The sequence below is a fragment of the Martes martes genome (genome assembly GCF_963455335.1).
Source record: "Martes martes genome assembly, chromosome: 2".
Lineage (NCBI taxonomy): Eukaryota > Metazoa > Chordata > Mammalia > Carnivora > Mustelidae > Martes > Martes martes.
In genome coordinates, this window is record NC_137889.1 from 199,145,722 (window position 1) to 199,170,028 (window position 24,307).

Consider the following 24,307-nt stretch of genomic DNA (forward strand, 5'->3'; position numbering starts at 1 on the left):
AATTCGTCCCAACTTCTGAATTGGATCATGCCTATAACCTCAGATAACTCAATCTTCCCACCCCTCTCTTCCTTTCCTTCTGTGATAGGAGGTAGCCATCCTCTGGAAAACTCAAGGGTTGGTGTTTCTTTAAATAAACGTTTAGTATAAGCAGTATGATTTTGATCATTCTCACCTTCCTTAAACTTATTCCCTTATGCTATTCTTTAACTCGTATCCCAGTTAGCTAAGTGAATTGGGAAACATCTCTAACCACGTTCAAGTTGTCCTTAAATGTTTTTACTTTTTTAGACATCAAATTCCACAAACAAGCAGCAGTTGGTTTTAGAACAATTCCTTATTTTCACTTAGGTTGTAGGAAACGCAACTGGGAGACAATACTCTGGAGCACAAACCTACAGATTAAATCAGGGACATAAATGCCGCAGACGTCAGTAGTTTATTGTTTGTTTAGTCCAAACACATTCAAAATGGAAACTCAAAGAATACTTTTCCACCTGAAACAATTAAACTAGATTCTACTAGCATATAATGCTTAACACATTACAGCAATAAAGATGGTAATCCATTGTCTTCTATACCTACTAAAGCCAAGATGGTAAAGCCAATTTGGTTGCAATAGTGTCATAAGGATAGAATATTACCATCAAAAAAAAAAAAATCAGCAAATAACAGTAATGGTCAATGAATTATTTTTACTCTGGTTCACTGAAAAGGGGACAAAATGTTAAAAGTCCACAGTACTGCAGGTGAACAATCACCATGTAAACTTCTCCATGTGATGTTTTAATGTTTTCTTCATGGTATCTAAAGACTGAAGCTGAATGGCTCTTTACTCAAATTTCCTACTACACTTAACATTTGTCATTACTTTTGGTGCCAGAACGCAGTTCTTATGGGTGGCAGGGCAATATCCTAGATCGGAAATTATATATATATTTAAAATGGGAAGATAAGAAAAGAGTAGAGGAAAAATATGCTATAAAATAAAACAAAACACTGACAATAAACCACTTATTTAAAAGTAGTTTGAATAAAGGCTTCAAAACTCAAAAGTAATTTTCTGGTACGAACTTCAAGTACTATACATCAGAAAGTGTAAAAGTGTTCAAACAGGAAAAAAATCTTTAAGCCCCCCCAAAATGGAAACTATGAGAAATCTGTGTCCCCAAAATATATGCAATAGTGCAAGACTTTTCCCCAAACATGGAAGACCTCATTCAAGGGGGAAAAAGGACAGATTTAATTTCACTTATATTGCCCAGTACATGAAAAACAAAGTATGTGCATCATTTGCTAGTTTACTAAAATAGCAAACGGTTTCATAATTCAGATCCAGTTTGCTACTATGTCAAGTGCATTTTTTGTTGTTGTTTTTACTAAGAACGGAGAAGTCTTCCATGCTAACAAGCAGCTTTAAGTGGTCACACTTAATTTACCTCACTCCTAGCCTGAAACATCAGAAACTGTTATGTACCAAATGCTCCAAGCATAAAATTGGATATCCTCTGCCATACTTGCGGTTTACTGGAACTTGCTATAAAGACAGACAATAATCCAGCAGCTACAAACTCTGCTCACAGAATTGTTTAGAGATTTATGTAAAAATAAAAGATGTCATCCCAGACTTAAATTCAGAGCCACTCGGGTGCTGACATCAGTTCAAGAATTGTGCAAAATGAATGACTGTTCCCTGCCCCCCCAAATAGAAAATGCAAACACTTAGGAGCTGCTGTTCTTTTCTCCGAAAATTGCAGTATCCTCACTTCAGGTTTACTTGCCATTTATGGACTCTGACTGCTTTTAAAAGGTCATAAAAAATGTACATCAAGGTGATGACTTTTCCGAGCACCTCTCGAGTGATACGCTTCAACGTTCACATTCAGGCTAAGAGAAAAGCCAACAAGAGACTTACTCAAATAACTGACTTCCTCCTTCCCTGTCCCTCCCAAACACACAAGACTCCCCTCCCACAGAGAACACGAAGTTGTTAACTGAAGAACAAAGTAAATAATATGCTAGTCGATTTTACTGATTTTAAAGATACTGCAATTTCTACACACTTCAATGATTTTTCACCATTTTGCAGCTGTTTGGCTTTGCAGCACAGCAATTCATACACGATACTGTACAAAATTACCAGCAAGACTGGAATGATGTATTAATAGAAGGCACCATCATGCTTATTACATTACCAGAGAACAAAAATACAGTAAAGACAATTTTCACTGTACACAGCTGAAAGGAAGGAAAAAGGGAGGAGTGTGTTGAGCAGCCAGCCATCCCTGTACTGAAGAGGGGCAGGTAGAAAAATCTTAGATATGGAGCTACTAAATCTGGTCTAATATTCAAGACCATAGCATTTGAAGTTCTGGTTTTTGTTATTTAGTTCATAACTAAATGATTCCCTTCTGGAATATACTTGTAGTCTTGTTAAGGTTTATGTGTACACACGCTGGTCACAGCAAGCAGATAAAATGCCCTCATCATTTCACAAACTATTCTCTACCGGAAAAAAAGAAGAAAGATTTTTTTCCCCTGTTGCCTCCTGTTGCAGATGTCAATGTTAATGAGTTCAGAGTACCCATTAGTGCATTTTGATGAGTGCATAACAAGTTTCTGTTGGGTTGTATTTTGGGGGGGAGCCAAGAAAAAAGGCAAGATTCTCCAATTGCACAAATTGCACTATCTGTGTTTCCAACATTAATAGGCAGAAACAGTAACACTTAAACAAAATGTGCAGCAGAGGATTTTTTTTTTTGACTCAAAGGACCTGAATTCAGTTGGGCATGTCCTTTTAAGTTCATTTTGTTGTAGACAGTTTAAGATATGGTCATTTCTTAGTCCTTAATTCTCCAAGTCTAGATTTATAAATTAACAATGTGACTCCTGTTGTGAAATTGGGGAAATAACGTCCACCTCAATTTAACTGATAACCAAAAGATGCTTTTCACATCAAAGAAATGATCAAAAAGGCTGTGTCACATTCCAAAGCCAAAAAAAAATTAACAAGAATGCAAACACGATGAATAATGTACCACTGCCAAGACTTTGCCAACAGTGGAGCTTCAGCGACGCTGTCCTGTGAAGCGGCCTTCCATTTGCCCGGTTCCTCTGCCAGAGCCAAGTTTCTGTGCCATGCCACCTCTCGGAGGAGGTCCTCTTCCATCCCGGTCACGCATCATTCCACCGCCCACTATGCCACGTGGACCACCAGGACCTCGATCGTTGCGCCTAATATCCCTGCGGTCATCACCACCACCTCTGGTTTCCCGCTCTCTCGCAGCTCTCGTTTTTTTCTCTTCCACATTTAAACGTACTTCCCCTCGAAACATAATTGGCTTTAAAAGGAGAAAAAAGATTCACATGGACAGGTTAGAGAGCAACTGTCACGTATTCCCTTAAGTAAGAAAATCCTGACAAAAAACTCCAGGAAATTTTTAATATGCAATCTATTCCAACCCTCTTCACCAGAGCAAATAGTGCGATTTAAAACAATCCACACCTCGGGGAGCCTGGGTGGCTCAGTGAGTTAAAGCCTCTGCCTTCGGCTCAGGTCATGACCCCAGGGTCCTGGGATCAAGCCCCGTATGGGGCTCTCTGCTCAGCAGGGAGCCTGCTTCCCCCCACCCCTCTGCCTACCTCTCTGCCTAATTGTGATCTCCATCAAATAAATAAGTAAATAAATAACCCACCCCTCAAACTGCACTGTCATAAGTAATTGTGTGGTAAAAAAAAAAAACAATAGTAATAAATAAACAGAAAATAATCCATACCTCAAGCTTTAAAACTACTAATAAATCTTTATTCTTTGCATAAATACCATTTCTAGTAAACTATCTTTAGCTTCACCATTAAGAAAAGATCTTCTATGGCTTTAAAATACACCAAATGAGTATTACAAACAATAGGAATGATAAAGTCTTGAACTATGTATACCCTTTCAGTCACTTACTTTTGCAATTAAGATTCTCTGAACTGGTTCAGAGTCATCAAAAACCACAAAACCAAAGTTTGGAAGCTTTCCCCCAACACCTTTCGTATTGATGCGAAGTTCCACAACGTTTCCGAAACCTGTGAAAATATGTATTATTACACCAAGGGTTAAATATTTTAAAAGAACACTTTATAGCTTTAATTGTTGAGGAAAAATAACCTTAATCTACTTGAAACATTTCAAAATAAAAGACAGAAGCTGCTTCATCCAGTGACAACCAAGGTACATTATTCACTCATACAAGTCATTCACATAAAGACTCCAACAACTAGCCCGGCTGCTTGTTTTGTTACCCTTCTCAATTAGTCCTCTCAAAAGGAAAGTTAGCTGCACGGTTTTACAAAAACACTGATATTTTCTATTTCTGACTTAAGTTTGCCCAAAGAATCTCGTCCCCAATTTTAAGTCTGCATCGGCTCCTTCTTCTAACCCCTACAACTAGGCCAGTCAACACTAGGTACAGTCATGGGGAACATCCAATACAACCTCCTATTCCCTTTTGATCAACTGAAGTGATTGGTACCTGGGGACATACAGTTTAGAGAGAGATAAACGTGCTTTTAAAAAGTTCTAATTACATTATAAAAAAAGCTCTATTCCCCCCTGCTTAATTTTCCAATAAACCGAAATAAACTACTCACTCATGAAGAACTCTTTCAGTTCATTTTCATCAATATCATGTGGCAAGTTACCAACAAAAAGTTGATGACTGTCTGGATAGCGGATTATTCTACGGTTGTCAGATTCGTTCTGTTCAATATCTCCTCTGCCTGAGAAAAGGAATAGGACAGATTAAAGTTTATAATGTCACATAGTAATAAAGCTCAAAGCAATGAATGTACAGTAGATACTCCTGTTTTAGTTTAATAAGATAGTGAGCTCCTTGAACAGAGGTGGAAGTGCCTATTATTAGTAGGTTAGTTAGAAAATAACATGACACTAAGTGTAAAGTGAGGGTATTGACTAGATTGCTTAAGTACCTCTTCTAGATCTACTGGTCTGATTATACGGAAGTCCAACATTAGTACAAAATGTTCCTCCTTAACCAAACTCCTGCCATCACCCAGGAACCAAACAAATTTCGGACAGTGAGATGTATCTGTTCTAAATATTTGTTCAGTATTTTGAAATTTGCAAATTAATTTTTGGTTGTATGAAATTATAGCCAAATTGGTAAAAAGTAATAATATCTCATTTAGATAGCCTATATACATAGTAATGTGCTCAAATTTATATAAAAATTTCTATTTGATCCAATAACACAAAGAACACAGTGAGGCATATAAGAAAGGCATCACACAAGAAAAGTTTGTGTAATAACTAAATGGCTTAAGAGAAGCTCATATTTTAAGGGTCTCACCTAAGACCATGAACTCAAGCAGTAGCAAAGCTAGGACAAACCCCAGTTCCCATGACTTCTGGTTTAGTCACACATCACTTAATTTTACTTTTGTGGGAAAAATTACATATGCTATTAATAGGTACTATCGCCCACCTCCTCCCAAAGGCAATCTAAACATACTTATAGAATTCAAATAGAGGTGCTACACATATTAGCTAACAATGGAAACAAGTCAAAAATCATGGCAACTTACTTAATACCTAAGACAATCAAAATAAGAAGAATCAGGGTGTGCTTATTGTTTATCTGTGAAGAGATAAGAGTGCTAAGTAAGAGAGTAGGTTATTGGCAGCTCGGTTTTGAATTCTTAAAACCAGTGACAATAACCAAATAAAATCTGTCTCAAAATTTTTACACCTTCAAAATACAGGTCTCCATTGCATGTCAACTAATCCTCCCCTACAAGTCAGCTGTTCTGCCCCAGACTGTACTTCCGCAAGTTACTTAACCCTTTAAGAAATTCTGTACTGGAAGGAACTGTATATAAAACACATTATTGCATTTTAAGCTCAGTCTTTTCCAACTTTCCAAGTACTTAATGTGAAAGGCCTCAGAGGCAGCTGACTCACCTGGTCTCGGTCCTCTAGGAGGGAAACCAGGTCGTTCTCTAGGTCGTTGTTCACGCACACGAGGTGGCTGAGACTGAACTTCCGGTTTAGCTTCAACTCTTGGCTAAAATACAAGGGAAAAAACACATTATAAAGAAACTCATTCCATAGGAGACAAAACAACTAAAGCAACTACCAGCAAGTCACCAGCACACATAATGGTAATTTTAAGTTCAGAATATTTTTAACATAGTGTCCTATGTATGTGAAGAATAAATTTTTATAAAGATATTCTGTACCAATCTAGGACTGTAGAGTAGGTCTGTTTTCCCATTCAAGGATATATAACCCAAAATAAGCTGCTTTTTACAACCACATTTTTCCAATAAATTTACATCCACATTGAGACAGCATTAAAGGTACTGCTACAAAAATCACAAAAATGCAAGATGAGCCACTCCATGTAAATGCATATGCAAAATAAACAGCCATCTTTATTTTACACAAAATTGTGACACATACTTTCTAATTATCTAGCTGCCCTTCAAATTTAAGTGCTTAGCCAGTAGCTTTAACCCCCCCCCATAAATAAATCTTAAAACAATGGATAGTTCAAAATACACAATTTAGCTTACTCTAGCAACTAAAATAATCCTACCTTTAAGTTAAAATTAAACAAACAAGACAGACACATGTAAACACCTCAGAATCAAGGAGTCCTTTAGCTTCCTACTGTTCTTCCTTATGGGAAAGACAGGTAATTATTTAAGGACTGACCCCACCAATTTTCTTTAAATGAACCCTGGGGCAGGGGCAGGCAGGGAGTAACAGGACATCCTAAGATGACTTCCAAAAATTTCTGCTAACTGCCGAATTACACACATAGAATTAACTATTTTAAAACAAAATAACATCTGTATCTGCTATTACCTTTTCCCTAATACGGTGGCATTTTCAGTATTCCCATACTCTTCAGCCATCTACTGCCCAAATATTTATGGTCCAAGGAAGAGACAAAATACACCTTCAAAGAATGCTGAAAACACTCAGCAGGATATGAAGAAAATGTCCTCCTCAAAGTCAGAAAACTAGTGGTTTCAGCCTTGTCTTTATGTCTGATCATCTCTGAGGACCTCAGTCCAGCCAGTGTCCCAAACTCTTTCATCATTTATCTAACTGGAATATCATAACTTACAAGGACAAATTTCGATATAAAGAGTTACGTTTCTTTCAAAAACGACAATTTACTGCAACGGATTTCACCCACTGTAATCAAAAAGGCATATTAATTCCGATCCTAACAGTTTTTAACAGATGTCTCTTTCCAAGTTGTTTTTCATGAAGATTTCTCATTTCTCTCAAGATCAACTTGCTTCCCATGTTCTAGAACTCTGCTAGTTAAAAATAATTTTTTTAACTCTCTCCAGTTTTCTCAATTATTTATATGTATTTATTCCTCTAAGGACTGTGCCTTATCTTAATTCCTTTCTACAACACCCAAAAACCAAGCACAGTGATGTTACACATAAATGTTCAGTAACTCTTGGTTCATTTAAAATTAAATTACATTTTTAGTCTTGAACATGTAATGTTCTGTGCCTGACAAGGGATTCTATGTTATAACCCTAAGACCACTGCTATCTGTATTTGGGTTTAACACTATATGGTAATTTGAGCTGAAATGTGATGCCTAAAAAAGGCAGTTATTTATGAATTTCACTAAGGGGGCCTAATAGCACCAACTTACTTCAGTATGAACATAAAACAGAATTAAAGAACAGATGTACCCTAACAAAGTTTGATGAAGCTAGTATGTTTAAGAAATTAATAAAAATAGCAAATGTACCTTTTAATCTAAAAACTACACAAAGACCTTAGACTCACTCAATCCAAATGATATCAAAGAACTTAAGAGGTGTCCTCACTGACCTAAATTAAGTTTTTTTCAAAACTGGTTTACCAAAACAAAAATACCTGCAAGTAGCAAAATAGAAAAGTTCACTATCCTTTAAGGATTTAAAATTAAAAACAAGCAATTTCCGAAGTCTTTCAAATAATTCATACAGGGATTTAGCAACCTGACTTTCAGAAGATATTTGATGATGCCAATGCAAAAGAAAAAACAAGACCAAAGATCTAACAATATTCCTTTCAATAACTGATTCACACATACTAACTAAGCCAGCTGTGTATTTATAGTTCTTCAGGCTCAATTTCATGATCAGAACTATTTACTCCAATAAGATAAAATAGTAACATACCACATACTACACTTTAGAGACTTACAAATTAATTCCACGCAACCAGAAAGTGTGCTCAGATGACAAATTCCACAAAAGAAGGTCAAACAGAATATGAAATAAAAATACAACCATCAAAGCAATGACAGCAGGTAAAACCACAAGAAATTCTTCAACTGAACATAAGCTAGTTAGATACACTAGTCAATTTCCAGACAAAACCTTTTCACCAAGAAATTACCTTACCTACTTCTAAGTTAATTCCTACCAATAAATTAAAATTCTCCTTTTATTAAACTATGCTAAAGGTGTTAAGGAAATGGTAACTACACCAAAGTAATAAACTGAAGGGTTTATTAAATCAAATGGAAAAATCATGAATCCATTCTAAATACAGCCTAAAAAAGATCAGAAAAGTTTTGTTTTAATTTTATTTATTTAAGTGATTGCTACACCCACCAATGTGGGGCTAGAACTCACAACCCCAAGACTGAGTTGGATGCTCTACCAACTGAACCAGCCAAGCACCCCAGAAAGTTAAGGTTTAAACTATACCCGTTTAAATATGTCTTAATAAGGGTATGGGTTGGAAAATACAATCTAGTCTCCTACAATTAAAAAAATAAGTAACTTCAAAACTAAAAAAAAAAATTTCCCCTGGATAAAAGGACAGGATCTAATGTAATTTAGACAGGCCTTAAATATAGTACTCTTTTTTGATGTAAATGGAGATACATTTCCCTCCAAAGGGCTAAAGAAACCTACAGGTTTATGTGAGTCACAAAGGGACTCTGGTGTCAAACTGCATGAATTCACAGCCCAGCATAGAGCTGTCTGACCCTAGGCTGAGGCACTCTAGGCCTCAATTTACTCATCTGTGAAACAGCAATAGTAACAGCAACCACCCTCACAGGGTGACCGAGGATTAGCTGAGAATGAACATAAAGTACTTTGCACAACTCCTGGCATATACTAAAGGCAGAATAAGCATTAGCTATTTTAACTGGTGGTAAGTTTAAAATAAATGTAGCCAACACTTGGAAGATGAAGCAAGGGTGCAAAGGATTCCAAATGCAAACCTGACAAGAAATCAAGCATTTCAAAAGAAAATTCAGAAGTCACTCTCAGGTCTTCAGAAGGGTTGTGCTTGACAAATTAATTTCCTTCACTAAGACAGAATTCTGGTTTGTGATCTGACAGTACACAACACTTCCTGAATGTGAAAAACAGGTATCTTGAGCCCATGTATTCTGCTATCATGGAGCTGACTGTGTGCACTGACATCATAAGGACTGTCCAATGATTACTACTTTTTTTGAAACCTCAAAGTTTCACTCTTTAGAGCATGTAAGAGGCGTATACAAATAACTGTAAATGCACGAACCCTTTTAAATGTAAATTTTCTAGTGGAATAAAGTTTGACTCAAAATGTAGAAAAAAGAACTGAATACCTTTTAGCTGTACTGTAAATTTAATTATAATTTAGTTAATTCTAAACTATACCTAATAAACACATCAGGTAGCCAGTGTCTTATTTTCAATGTTTCTGAAAGCTCTGAAATGGGTTAAGATGACAAACAGATGGAAAGCAGAATACTGGAATGATCCGTTAAGTGAACACTACAGTCATAAGTTGGTACAGGCTTCAATTAAACAGTGAACCACTTACAGACTGAGAGCTTAGGTGGTGTATTTTTAAAAGTTTTCTCTTTTTTAAAAAAAACAGTGATTTTTATAATGCCATACTACTTTGTGCCTTCCTTAAAATATTTTTGCTAAATAAATTTTAAACTTTAAAAGGAACATTTTTTTGTTATTTTAAGAAGCCTTTTAAATGACTCACTTTATCTATCTGTCTATCAATCAAACCAACTTAATGTGTATTTCACACCCAAGCCCCAAATACCACCTATGCAGATTATGATAGAGATTTGGCATTTAAAGTGGGTGCACTGACATTTAATACAATTTTTTTGTATATTTTATCCATAATTTCTGATTGACTCATTTAAAGAAGTATAAAAAAGATAAGCAATTGGCAATGTAACAAGGATACAATCCAATGTGTTCACAGATTGGTTACCTGTGAGACTGGTGCTTTAACATGGGGTGGAATTCCAGAGGAAGAAACAGTACCACTAGGAGGCAGGTTTTTACTGGTCACTGAAGCCCAGGAGAAAGCCTGCAGGAAATGCAACAAACCTAGACTACTAATCATGGAAAACCACCAACATTCCTATAGGGAAACTTCCAAATATATATTTTCTTTTCATTTCTGAACTATTGTTCTATATTGGAGGACTCCTCAAGAGAAAGGCACACACACACATGCCAGTCTATGTGCCAGCTTTCAAAATCTCATTATGCAAGATTATTCGTTTTGTCTGACTACTAAATAAATCCACAAGCAAGTTCCTATTTGCTCTAAGGAGATGAGCAATGGAAAACAAAACCACTAACTACACATGCTAGAAAAATAAGAACCTAATAGAACCAGTTTCTTTCCCCTTTGGGGGGAAGATAAGGTGTGTGATGGTGTTGAGGGGAAGGATAGGAAAGAAGAGAGTACTCACTGGAAACTTTAACAGACATTCACAAATTGAACAAGGAATCTCCTCTCACTACCCATATATACTTTAACCTTCTACTTTACAGAAAGATAAAAGATGTTTTAGGTAGGCTTAAATGATACACTATGGGTGTCACTTTTCTTTCCAAGGTAGTTTAATTGGCGTAGTAAGGAAATTGCTCCCATTTTAACCAGAAATAATGGTATCTCTTCTTTTCATAGGCCAACTTGTTTAAGTTGGGAGATTTCATGACTCCAGTTGCATCCGTGCCCAGAGGACTTATGAGGAATGGAAGAGCAACTCTCAGCTTTATACACGGACTCAGATAATTTCATGTAAGAGATTCAACACTGTACAGACAAGGATTAACCCTAAGTTTCACTCTTAGGGGTATATGGCGGGGAGGAGGGGGAACATAAATACAAAGAAATTTCCTCAGGACTGCAAAACCCCACAGCTTTCATATACATGAAAAAGCATAGTTTACTATATTAAACGATTTCACGTAATAGAACAAAGGTCATGCTTCATCCATGGCACCAAATGCGAAAGTATGCCGCTACAGGCCCAAAGAGCTCCTCTGATCTAACCTTTGGTGGTTCCTGTGGCAGAGAAACAGGTTCGGCAGGAGGAGGAGAAGCAGACTTCTCCTCTAACTCTTCTAAGTTCTTCTCCTCCACTTGTGGCTTTAGTTCTTCAGTCTTTGCTTCAGATTCTGGCTCAGGTTCAGGTTCATGAGAGGATTCTTCCAAAGGCTCCTCTATGCCATTACTGTAACAAAATATTTTGTTCATTTTTTAGTATGACTGAAATGATTAGTTCTAATAAAATAGAGCATTTCTCTAATGGGCATAACTCGTAATAAGCTGATTTGAAGCCAAAGTCCAATAAGAACTAGAAGGTGGAAGGGAGTAACAGTCATAAGCAGCATTTCTTTAACCCCAATATTTTTCAATGGAATTACTAAATTACTGAAAATGTTCATCTCAATACTAACTATAAATAAACCCCATATTTATAAAAATAAAATGCTGTGTTGTCTCAACTATTCTGCATTATCAGTAAGTAAACAGTGTTTTGGGCAAAACCATGTTCAATTTTTTATGTAAACAGAACAACTCTTTCCAAATTTCTTATACATACACACACACACACACACACACACACACACGGGACTCAAATACTGGCCTGACAGGTAACTTTATCAAAAACTGACTTCTAAGAGTAACCCTAGGAACCAAAACCACCTAGCAACTGCATTATAGTTCACACCGAATCTGGCCTAGCAAACTCTATTCTTACGCCACAGGGTGAGCTTCGTAGTAACCACTATCAGCATTTTCTTGCACAGGTTCTGGAGATGGTTGCCTTTCTTCTTGTTCCTCTTCTACCTCATCTTCTGATTCTGACAATACAGAACACACATTTCTTTTTTAAGAGACTCAACAATTTCATATGCATGTTTTTAATGTCTAAGGAAGTGATATGATAGTTTTAAAAATTGACCTTGTTCTTACTAAAGCATTCCCCGTTCTCTTAACAAGTGAAATGCGAGCAAAATGAAGTTTGGTATTTACTGTCATTTATTTCTTTAAGACTTTATTTCTTCATCAGAGAGCGAGCGAGAAAGTGAGCATAAGCAGGGGGAGTGGCAGGCAGAGGCAGGCTCCCCACTTAGCTATAATCTCAGTGTGGGACTCCATCCCAGGACCCCAGTAACATGACCTGAGCCAAAGGCAGGCACTTAACTGACTGAGCCACCCAGGGATCCTTTTATTTACTTTTTAAAGTAGGCTCTAAGCCCAGTGTGGAGCCCAATGCAGGGCTCAAACTCATGACCCTGCAGATCAAGACCTAAGTCAAGATCAAGAGTCAGACACTTAACTGACTAAGCCACGCAGGTGCCCTTATTTTTAAAAATGATCTATTAGTAAGAAAAGGAAAGGATAGAAAATAAAATGGTATTAAGCTGTAACTCAGTTTCCTATGTCACATCTATTCAATAGTACAATAATGAAAACAAATTTAAATTAAAGATCAATAATTATGATATAAACAAAAAATTCACAGCCAATGAAGATATATTAAATAGAAAAGAACAAGCTCTGAACTAGCATAATTCCATTTTTATAAAAATAAGTACTGCTAAGGGTGGGATCCAACCAAATTCTACAATATAACTCTTGGTTATATATAGGATGAGACTGAATTTTGTTTTACTTTCTACGTCTGATTTTTATATAATGTCATACAATGAACACCTATTTCTTTTTAACAAAAGGAAAAAAAGAGGGTTTAACTGTTATAATAGAGGCAAATTTAAGTTTCATATTTTTCATGTCTTTAAAGGGTACTGATAGAAGCCTTCTATCTTAACCTCACCTTCATCAAGTTCTGGTTCAGAATCACCAAATACTTCATCTTCATAACGAAACATATCATTGTGAACATAAAACTTATTTGGAACAGATCCCTACAGAAAAACAAAATCCAAATATTCCATTAAACACTCATAAATATGGCACTGCATAAAAAGAACAAATTACACGGCATATGCAATATCTATTTTAACGCCATAGAAATATTATGTAGACTCAGTAAAATCTTCTAAAATTAAACATGCTATATTATAGTATAGAAAAGCATTCAAATATTTGAACTCAAGAAATGCGTGCTCAACAGAAGAGAACCAAGACTAATTAACACATGAAACTTAGCCATTTGAACATATAACTTACTAAACAAAGTATTCTTATATTAATTCTATAACCTTAGTAAATCTATTGATACATTTCTATCAGTAGACTTACTTCTAAATAGGCAAGGTGAAAAAAATAAAAAAGACAGGCAAAGTGTGTACACACACAAAGCTCAAATTACTAACTCCTGGAACAACACAAGTTTGAACTGCACAAGTCCGCCGACATGAGTTTTTTCCGATACAGTACTGTAAATGTATTTTCTCTTATACAATGCCATTTTCCTTTCTCTAACTTACTTTAGTGTAAGAATACAGAATTACAGAATACATATAAGCTACAAAATACGTGTTAATGGTAAATATACCATCAGTATGGCTTCTGGTCAACGTGAGGCTATTAGTAAAGTTGTTGAAAAGTCAGAAGCTATATGTGGATTTTCTGCAAGGGAGGTGGGTACTCCAAATCCCTGTGCTGCTCAAATGTTTATCAACGGATTCAATGCCAATTTCTCAAGTTTAGCTACATGCATATCTAAACCTGTTCAAGCAAGTAAGAACAACCAAATAAAATCATACAAATGAAAATTAAGTGAAATGAAAACGTACTTCAGGAGCCAGAACAAAGGTCTGCATAAACTTCCTCTCTGGCTGTCCACTATTAGATAGCAAACCCATGACCTGGACAACCACTCCATCACTCAAGGTTGCATGAGCATCCACGTGACGAATTTTAGTATGACATTCACTGAAGTTCAGAGATAATACTTTGTGGTGTATATCCTGTAATAGAAGAAAGGAAGGAGGAAAAACAAACTGCTGTGACACTTACTTAATACTATCAGAGCTTCACCGATCTCCTCACAACTCTAGAATATTAACTACATAACCTATCGATCTCATTTGAATCCTTTCCACCATGACATGCATTACTGTCAGGTTGATGTTCCTAAACCACCATTTTCAACATGTCACAGCTCAATACAAGAGATCACTATGGCTATCTCATATTAAGCAATAATACGGACTTTATATAGCTCTCTCTCACTATTCTGTATTAAGTTTTTTGGGTTTTGGTGTTTTTTGGGTTTTTTTTTAAGATTTTATTTATTTATTTGACAGAGAGACAGCAGGAAAGAACAGGCAGGGGGAGCGGCAAAAGGAGAGGGAGAAGCAGGCCCCCGGCTAAATAGTGAGCCCAATGTGGGGCTCGATCTCAGGATGCTAGGATCATGACGAGTTGAAGGCAATCACTTAACTGACAGAGCCACCCAGGCACTCCTGCATTACGTTTTTAATCATTCATACAAACTGTGTTGACTACTCCTTGGCCTCACAGCTGATTTTACTTTACTGGGTTTGCTGTACCATTTCTTCTACTTTTAATTTCCTTTTGTACAGTAAGGCCAAATTCTGTAATTCAGCATCTAGCTAAAGTCCCATATCCTCTATATAATGTCATAAAGCACATATACTTCTGTGCACTCCTATAACATAAGGTTTAGCCCGTATCTGTATAAATTTATTGTTCTCAACCGTTTCATGAATAAAATACATCAAGAACAGATAATTTCCTATCTTCTCCTTGGTATCCAACCCAATGTAACACCTTGTTTCAAACAAAATGGATATTTATAAGAACTGAAAGCTCATTTAACAACTATTGTAACACAACTTCTAGTTACAAGTAATGAGTACGTTCGGGAAGAAATCCATCGGCACAAAAAGACTGTTTTCAACTATCTTGACACAAGAAAAAAGGGAAAAAACTTAAAATGTATATGAAATTGGTACTTACATTTTGGCCATAAACAGCCTCCTGGGGCTTTCCACTAGCATCTACTCCACCATGAACATAGGAAGAATTCCTGCCATAAAACCTATAAAGCCAATGAGAATTCATTAACATTCAATTGTCAAGAGAGGCCTAAGAGGCAGCAGAATTCTGGTATAAAACAGACATAGCTTCTATGTCTGCCTTTGTCATTCAGTAGTGGTATAATCCTGATAAAGTTACTTATGGTCCGTAAGCAGTTTCCTTGATTATCAAATGCAGTAACAGTAACTACTCCATAGGGTTGTTGTAAGGATTAAATAAGCAACAACAGAATTGTGGCCTGGCACACTGGAAATACATTCAATCACTTGCAATTCTCATCTAATTCCTATTATATCTATTTTTTGAGGTGGAAGAATGAGATATTCAAAATACATTCTAAATACTGATGCTGTAGTAACTGACCCAGTTTTTCCCTTTAGATAAAAAACTCAAGTTATCTAGATTTGTTTGGGAATCAGCTGCTGTTTAACATTAGACTCAAAGTTCCAAATGATTACTAGTTCCAAAATCTTAGATTAAAACAGTTCAGTAAATTTACAATAAGTGAAATAATTCAGAGACTAAATAAGAAAATCTACATTTTTACAGTTTCTGATATCTCATTAATATTTTATACTGCTCTTACGTACATGATAAATTAGTATTTCTCTGCATTACCTAAAGCAATCAGAATTAATATATTTTTAAATTAAGGTTATCAATTAATATATCAATTATATCAATTAATATATTTCTAAATTAAGGTTATCAAACATGCAAAATTAATGTTTTCATGAAGAGAACTCAGCACCTATTGTTACTGAAACACGTATGTAAGACTTCCTCTATGCCAAGCAATGTTCTCAGTGCATTACATATTATTTACTTACCCCTCCCCTAACAACCTCATGAAATAAGCACTATTATGTAAATGAGCAAACTAAGTTCAGAAAAAATTAAATTAACTCTCCTAAGGCCACACAGTAATCAAGTGGGGTTGCTAAGACATGACCCCAGACAGTCTAGCTCCACAGTTCATGTTTTTAACTACTACCTGTAATTTTAAGTTTACACTATTTTCTCGCTGTACCACTGGCAAACGTGAACTTCTACCATTTTTCTGGAGGACAACTTGACTGTTAAGTGTAGGAAAAGCCTTAGAAATAATTATACCTTTAACAATTCTACTTCTAGGGCCTTAAGAAAATAACTAGAAAGGTGCAAAAAGATGCACGAATAAGGATACTGATCACAGTTTGTTAACAAGTGAAAAATTACTAACTGATTTCCATTTATAGGTAAACTGGTTACACAAGCTAAGTTTAAAACAAGTTTATGGGTTTTTTTTTTAAATGATTGTGGAGACACTTACTGTCACTACAAAAAAAAAAAAAAGCTAATACCTACATTATATAAAGACTAAATTTCAGACAAGGAAAGGCCTTATTAATTCCATTCTCCCCTCTCCACCCAAAAACTCCTTTACATACATTGCCTACAACAACATCTTTTATTTCAGACAAACCATAAAAGACTCAATCTCAAAAAACAGACTGAGGGTTGCTAGGGGGAGAGGGGACAGGAGAGGGTGGTGGGGATATGGACATTGGGGAGGGTATGTGCTATGATGAGTGCTGTGAAAGGTATAAACCTGGCGATTCACAGACCTGTACCCCTGGGGATAAAAATACATTATATGTTTATTAAAATAAATAAATTTTTTTTTAAAAAAAAGAACATCTTTTATTTCTATAATTAGAAAAATGCACAGGTATTCACTTTCGGATTTTTTTTTTTTTGAGGAGGGGTATTTGTTACAGAAAAATGTCATGAAATAATACAAGACATACTGCAAAATCTAACTTTAGAATGCCCAGCCTACTTAGAAAAGAGGACCCAGCTAAAGGAACATAAGTCTTTTTAACAGCTTTTTCCATATGAAGTGGCAATGATTTATGCCTTAGCTTACATGGCTGGTGTGTTCTACAAATACTTGCAAAAACTAATCCTTATAATATAAGTCTCACTTATCTTTCACCTGCTAAAATACACCAGAAGAACAAAAATTATAAATGCTACTCACAATATAAATCAATTTCATTTCAACTTCTGGAAAAAGTAAGCTTACAGATGTTCAACTCCTGCCAAAATAGTAAACAAGGCTACTACTGCTGTTTTACCAAGGAATACTATTTTGAAGATCAATCAGAAGAAATTTCCACAAGTATAACCACTTGTATCATTCATTTTCTAACACTGCCATAAGGAACTTAAAAGAAAAAGTTCACTAATGACTATGATTTCAAATTGCAGATTAGAACCCATTAGCCTGTGGTCAGGCCCAAGGTTTATTTAAATGAAATACAAAATACTGAAGGATATAATTGTGTACATGTGTGTACATAGATATGCATATGTTATATGATGGGATAAAACGTGAAACATTTTTTCACCATGGATTTCATTTTTTTTGTGGAGTTCCAAACAGGGCTTGAACTCAAAACCCTGAGATCAAGGCCTGAGCTGAGATCAAGAACTGGACACTTAACTGACTTGAGCTACCCAGGAACTGCTGTGATCTCATTTTTTAAAAAACTTGAAAAAATGGTTTCAGCCGTTAGATAAAATATTGGTTATGGTTTGCAAAGAAACAATAAGAACATGAAACAAGAAAGACAAAAATACTATGTAGTCCTAGTCAAGAAAACAAAACTAAATAAAAATACTAAATAATCCATTTAAAATTTACCTGTGTAAATATTCTGGAGCTTTATTCAGCAAAGTATAATATTGCCTCACAAACTCCCGCCCTACAAGCAGCGGACTGGGCTTCTCCATAACCATTTCTTTGCTGCACAATGTCAAATGCTAAGGGAGCAAACACAAGAATGTTAACTATTAAAAAGTCATCTTTATAAATTTCCAGGAAGTAAGTTTTCTTAGCCGTACAAACAGGAATAAAGAAAAGTAATGTATTTATTGAAAAACAATTTACAACAACAAAATAATAAATTCCCAACAACTACTGGTAACTTCCAACATCTGAAGTTCCTCTTTGTCTCTACTCCTCAATGCCTTCCCCCCTCCCAACCTCCACACAGTTCTTTTTCTTATTCCCAAGAAAGTACCCCTGCCTCACAGTATGAACACCATAACCAAGTCTTTTCCAGTCACAGTACCTCTCTCCTTTAGAGACTATAATTATAATCTATGTCCCTGGATTCCAATGGTTTATTCTAGGCAGAAGGCACACGTCAGGACCTGGAGATTAGACTTACTATGAGAAAGTACCAACTTTTATCTTCTTTGTATTCACTCTCCTTTAGAATTACTTCACTGCTTCAAAATGATAATAATTACCATTAAAAATCAGAAACAACCTGAGTACTCAGAGAATATATATATTTTTTTTACATTTGGTGTATGTCCAGTATTCCTTTCCACTAAGTAAGTAAAAAGCATCAATACATTGCCAGGTGCTCTTTAATAAAGGGGACAGCCTGGGGAATAAGATTAAGACTTCAGCCCTCAAGAAGTTTATAATCTGATGGAATTTAAGAAACAAAACAAACAAGCAAAAGGAAAAAAATAAAAAATAAAAGAGACAAATTAAGAAATAGACCCTTAACTCCAGAGAACAAAAATGATGGTTACCAGAGGGGAGGTGGGTGGGGGGACAGATTAAATAGGTGAAAGACACAGGGTAATGTATGGAAGTGCTGAATCCATATGCTGTACACCTGAAACTAACTGTTAACTGCATGTTACCTGGAATTAAAATAAAACTGAAAAGTTTATAATCCGTCATGGACTGGAAACAAGCACATAAGAAACAGAACGGGTTAGGCGCTATGATAAAGTACTGCTAAGCGGAAATCTCAAAGGTAAGATCAAGAAAAACAACGAGTCAAGGCAGGGGGAAGGAGGGTCTATGCTGACAGGGAGGAGGCTTAAAAATAAGAAAAACAAATACAAGATATAAATAGAAACACACTCATTTAAAGTAAGTGACTTACACATGGTTATAGCCCCCCCGAACAGTTAAAATTACAACATTAGGAACTGGAAAAGGGGGGAAGAAAAGAGAAAGTTAAATATTACTTGTTTAAATATATATATTTATAATCAAATATCCTTTCCTACTACACTTAAAAGTACTGAAAAAAAAACAACAAACCCCCAGTATCTGTGTATATTTACTGGGCAAACTGGGATACAGTTTAAATTCCTGCTTAACAAATAAATCTCAATGTAGGTTTGTTTGGGTCTTTTTGGAAGAGAGGTAGGGGAGAGGGAAGGGGCAGAGAGAGAGAGAGAGAGAGAGAATCCTCAACAGGCTCCACGATCAGCACAGAAGACACAGGGCTCAATCTCAACCCTGAGATCATGGCTTGGGCCAAAACCGAGAGTCCCACTTAACCGACTGAGTCACTCAGGTAACCCTAGGCTTCCTTTATTTATTTTTTTAAAAGATTTTATTTATTTGACACAGAGAGACATAGTGGGAGAAGGAACAACGGGGGGGGGAGGGGGGATCAGGCCTCCTGCAGAGCAGGGAAAAAGATGAGGGACCCTGGGATCACAACCTGAACAGCTAAGCCACCCAGGAGCCCTACCCTAGGTTTCCTTTAAACAAAAAATTTTATAGCCAAAGATAACCTGTCATAATCATTACAACTGTGATAATGTTTTTAAATAAAAATTAGGAGGGCCACCTGGGTGGCTCAGCTGACTTCAGCTCAGGTTATGATCTCAGAGTCCTGGAATCGAGCCCTGAGTTGGGGGGGGGGGCTCCACACTCAGTGGGGAGTCTGCTTGTCCCTCTCCTTCTGCCCCCACCCCGGCTCTTGCGTTCTCTCTCTCTCTCATGTAAATAAATAAAGTGTGTATAAATAAACCATGGCAGAGCCTACAGGCAAGATTGTAGCTCTACAGAATCCGAACAATTCCCAATTCAACTTTCACATAATGCTCTATTAGGTTTTCTCTCCTTTTAAAACAGTCTTGAAACAATATACAAAACCCACAAATCTGTTAAAATTTTTATGCCTCACTTGCTTTTAAAATAGTTAATTTACTGCTTTCAGTGGCAGTGTCGGGGGATGCGGCAATGGCAAGAAGCCTTTGAAGCAGTTCAAGGAGATGGAAGAGGAAGAGAACGCGTTCCAACAGAAACAAAGCAGCTGGAGAAGCTCAAGTGAAGGCGATGTGAAAGGGTCCCCAGGCCACAGGGGAAATTGAGAAATCTGGCAAAAAGCAAGCAGTTCCTTGTGTCTCCATCAGGAAATGGTGACCCCCTACTTTCGTTGCTGTTTAAAAACATCTGGATTCTCTGCCATTTACATCTGTTGCCACCTATAGCCAGAATGAAGTGTTGTGTCGGAGCTGTTATACATTCAAGAATAAACTTCGGGGGCGCCTGGGTGGCTCAGTGGGTTAAAGCCGCTGCCTTCGGCTCAGGTCATGATCCCAGGGTCCTGGGATCGAGCCCCGCATCGGGCTCTCTGCTCTACGGGGAGCCTGCTTCCTCCTCTCTCTCTGCCTGCCTCTCTGCCTAGTTGTGATTTGTCAAATAAATTAAAAAATATTTTTAAAAAATTAAAAAAAAAAAGAATAAACTTCGGAAAAGAAAAAAAGGAAAAAAAAAATCCATACAGTGTGACTCATCATCTTGTCTTTACTTCCTCTTACTCAGCCATTGCCATCTTAGCTGTTAAGGTAAGAGTAAACCCGGCCGAGAATCTTGCCAGTCTGCTTTGCAGTCTTTGTTCTGCCTTGAATTCTGTACCACTTACAATTAAACTCTTTTTTTAAAAAAAGAAAAGAAAGGGCGCCTGGGTGGCTCAGTGGGTTAAAGCCGCTGCCTTCGGCTCAGGTCATGATCCCAGCGTCCTGGGATCGAGCCCCGCATCAGGCTCTCTGCTCAGCAGGGAGCCTGCTTCCTCCCTTCTCTCTCTGCCTGCCTCTCTGCCTACTTGTGATCTGTCTGTCAAATAAATAAATAAAATCTTTAAAAAAAAAAAAAAAAGAAAAGAAAAGAAAAGCAGATAAAAAAAAAAAAAGAAAAGAAAAATTTAATTCACAAAGCAGAATCAGATAGTGTCATTTCAGGGGCCATTAGTTCCCCAGCAAACCTAAAAACTTCCAATAAACACTAACAAATCCTAATGCATAAATGAATTCTCATTTGCTACATTTAAAGTAACAAAGCTAAACAACATAGTATTTTTATTTTGAACGATTGTGAAGTGTGAAGAACAGTAGATTTATCTAATAAAATTTTTTAAAATAAAAAAATCTGAAAATGAATACATGCTTTAATAATGTAGCTGATGTGAAAATAACACTAAGACATGGGAAGATACTAACTTATCCTCTAAATAAAATAGCTACATACAAAACAGTTTTGTTCAAATGGTGAATAATAGATATGCTATTAGGGACTGGCTATGGATTTGGAGATTCCCATGTTCTTCTTTCTCTTCCTTATTTCCAGATTTTCTACAATGACACTTTGTCATTTATCCCAAATCCTCCATCACATTTATAAAGGATAGATTTACTTATCATTTTTGTCACATACATATAACCAAAGTAAAGAACAAAACAAAACAAAACGCGGTAAATACATGTATCAGTATCAAAGAAAGGTCAAAATACACTAAAGACTTATTGTTAAAACATCTGAGAGGCTTTCAAATGCCTACCACCTATATATATATACACACATATATATATACACATATATATAATATGTATAGTATATATACACAATATAGACATATATATTGTATATACAATCACGAAAGTGTGGTGGTCACATCATCAATACACATCAGAGAGACAGGAAAGGTAGACACACAGCGAAGGCAACTTTTACAAGATTATTATTCAATAAATTATTCAAAGGAGGTAACTTGAAAAGAGAACCTCAGGGGTGCGTGGGTGGCTCAGTAGGTTTAAGCATCTGTGGCTCAGGGCTCAGGTCCTGACTGGGATCTAGCCAGGCGGCAGGCTCCCTGCTCCCAGCGGGAAGCCTGCTTCTCCCTCTCCCTCTCCCACTCCCCCTGCTTGTGTTCCCTCTCTCTCTCTCTCTCTGTCAAATAAATAAATAAATAAATAAGCTTTTTAAAAAAGGGGAAAGAAAAAATAAAAGTGAAGCTCAAATGGTGGATGAGGTAAGGCAATATTTATCTGGTAAAAGACTAAACAAAAATCTATACAGAGTCTAGGCAGAGTCCATTTTTAGGCATAGGGAGGCTTCCACGGGGAATGATAAAACGAAAAGAAGTTACTAATGGATGGTGCTACGATTTATACTTAAATATAACTACTTACAAAGCAGTTACTTCTTCACTACTAACTCATTTAAAGTGAATCAGAATTTAGTGGGCTAAAGTATAAGTGGTGGAAATTAATCACATCAACCAGAAAATAAGAGGCAAAAGGGGAAAAAGTAACACCTGACTTATCTATCTTTTAATGACACACTAATTTATTTGTTCTACACAAACATCTGCATCTTGGCCATCTTCCCATTTTCTCCCCTAGAGTAGGAAAATTAACAGTGCAATACATAAGGCATCAAAGAAGCATTAGGATGAAATTATAAATGAACCGGGCGCCTGGGTGGCTCAGTGGATTAAGCCTCTGCCTTCAGCTCAGGTCATGATCTCAGGGTCCTGGGATCGGACCCCACATCTGGCTCTCTGCTCGGCAGGGAGCCTGCTTCCCCCTCACTCTGCTTGCCTCTGCCTACTTGTGATCTCTCTGAGCCAAATAAATAAAAATAAAATCTTTTAAAAAAATTATAAATGAACCACCAATAGGTAGTTTGGGTAGGTGCAGGAAGTTAAGATTGGAAAATTGAGTACTATAAAGTGTGCATTTATAATTCACACACAGCCATGTATACAAGAATCTGGTTAGGAGGAAAAACAAAAGATCCAAATTACACATTCAGAATAAATATGGTTACAGGAACAATTGTGCTGTTTTTATTATTCACAGCAAATTACCCAACTCTTAGGTAAGCAAATTCTGGGATGTGGGTCCTTCCATTTCTTTAATAATTCCCTCTCTGTTTTTTTTTTTTAGATTTTATTTGAGAGAGGCCATGAGAAGGAGAGGCAGAGGGAAAAGCAGGCTCCCTGCTCAGCAGGGAACTGGATGTGGGCTCAATCCTGGAACTCTGGGATCATGACCTGAGCAGAAGGCAGACACCGAACTGATTGAGCCACCTGGGCACCCCTAAAATGTTTTTAATTTTTAAAAGTTAAAACCATTTTTAAAAAGATCTTTATTTCTTTGAAAGAGAGCACAAGGGGACGGGGAGAGGCGGAGGGAGAGGGAGAAGCAGGCTCAGGGAGCCCAACACCAGATGCAGGGCTCAATCCTAGGATCATGACTGAGCTGCAGGCAGATGCTTAACCAACTGAGCCACCCAGGTGCCCCCCACACTACACTGAACATGGGACAGAAAAAGATTTTATCTAAGGCCATGAAAAAGTTATGACCTATTTGGATCTTAATTTTCTAATTTACAAATTGAGATATGATCTCTGGTCAAACCTACAAGACTATAAAATACAACAAAGACAGGCAAGATTAAAAGATACTGATGTGCAAAAAGAATCTTCTTTGGGGCGCCTGGGTGGCTCAGTGGGTTAAAGCCTCTGCCTTGGGCTCAGGTCATGATCTCAGGGTCCTGGGATGGAGCCCTGCATGGGGAGGAGATACTCTTGAGTATCTTTGAGATACTCTCCTCAGCGGGGAGCCTGCTTCCCCCGCGCCTCTGCCTACTTGTGATCTGTCAAATAAATAAATAAAATATTTTCTTTTTTTTTTAAAAAAGAGCAATTATCTCCTAAAATCTTTTTAGATAAAGTAAAATTACATGTATTAAACCCCACTTTTTCCATGAACACTTGAAAATCTGGAGATTTCTGTCACACTGGGATGCATACTGCAAAATGAACTTTTCCTTCTTAATAAAAACAATCAGTCCTTTTTATTCATCCAGATACCAACATG

The 24,307-nt window shown here is 36.7% G+C and overlaps 1 protein-coding gene across 4 annotated transcripts in view; it reads right to left on the reverse strand.

Moving 5' to 3' along the window:
* Positions 1–420: 420 nt before the first annotated feature.
* G3BP2 (G3BP stress granule assembly factor 2) overlaps positions 421–24,307 on the reverse strand; it is an 88,600-nt gene continuing 64,713 nt past the window's right edge. For 2 of the 4 annotated variants that reach the window (XM_080795595.1, XM_080795594.1), the window contains exons 2-12: positions 18,024–18,142; positions 15,254–15,335; positions 14,065–14,238; positions 13,140–13,230; positions 12,060–12,162; positions 11,348–11,528; positions 10,271–10,369; positions 5,969–6,071; positions 4,639–4,767; positions 3,956–4,074; positions 421–3,341 (exon numbers count right to left, since the gene is read on the reverse strand). In XM_080795595.1, coding sequence (XP_080651721.1) covers positions 3,069–3,341; positions 3,956–4,074; positions 4,639–4,767; positions 5,969–6,071; positions 10,271–10,369; positions 11,348–11,528; positions 12,060–12,162; positions 13,140–13,230; positions 14,065–14,238; positions 15,254–15,335; positions 18,024–18,118 — 1,449 coding nt within the window. In that variant the 5' untranslated portion in view covers positions 18,119–18,142 and the 3' untranslated portion in view covers positions 421–3,068. The remainder of the gene's footprint in view (positions 3,342–3,955; positions 4,075–4,638; positions 4,768–5,968; positions 6,072–10,270; positions 10,370–11,347; positions 11,529–12,059; positions 12,163–13,139; positions 13,231–14,064; positions 14,239–15,253; positions 15,336–18,023; positions 18,143–24,307) is intronic. The other 2 variants (XM_080795597.1, XM_080795596.1) reach the window with 1 other exon arrangement.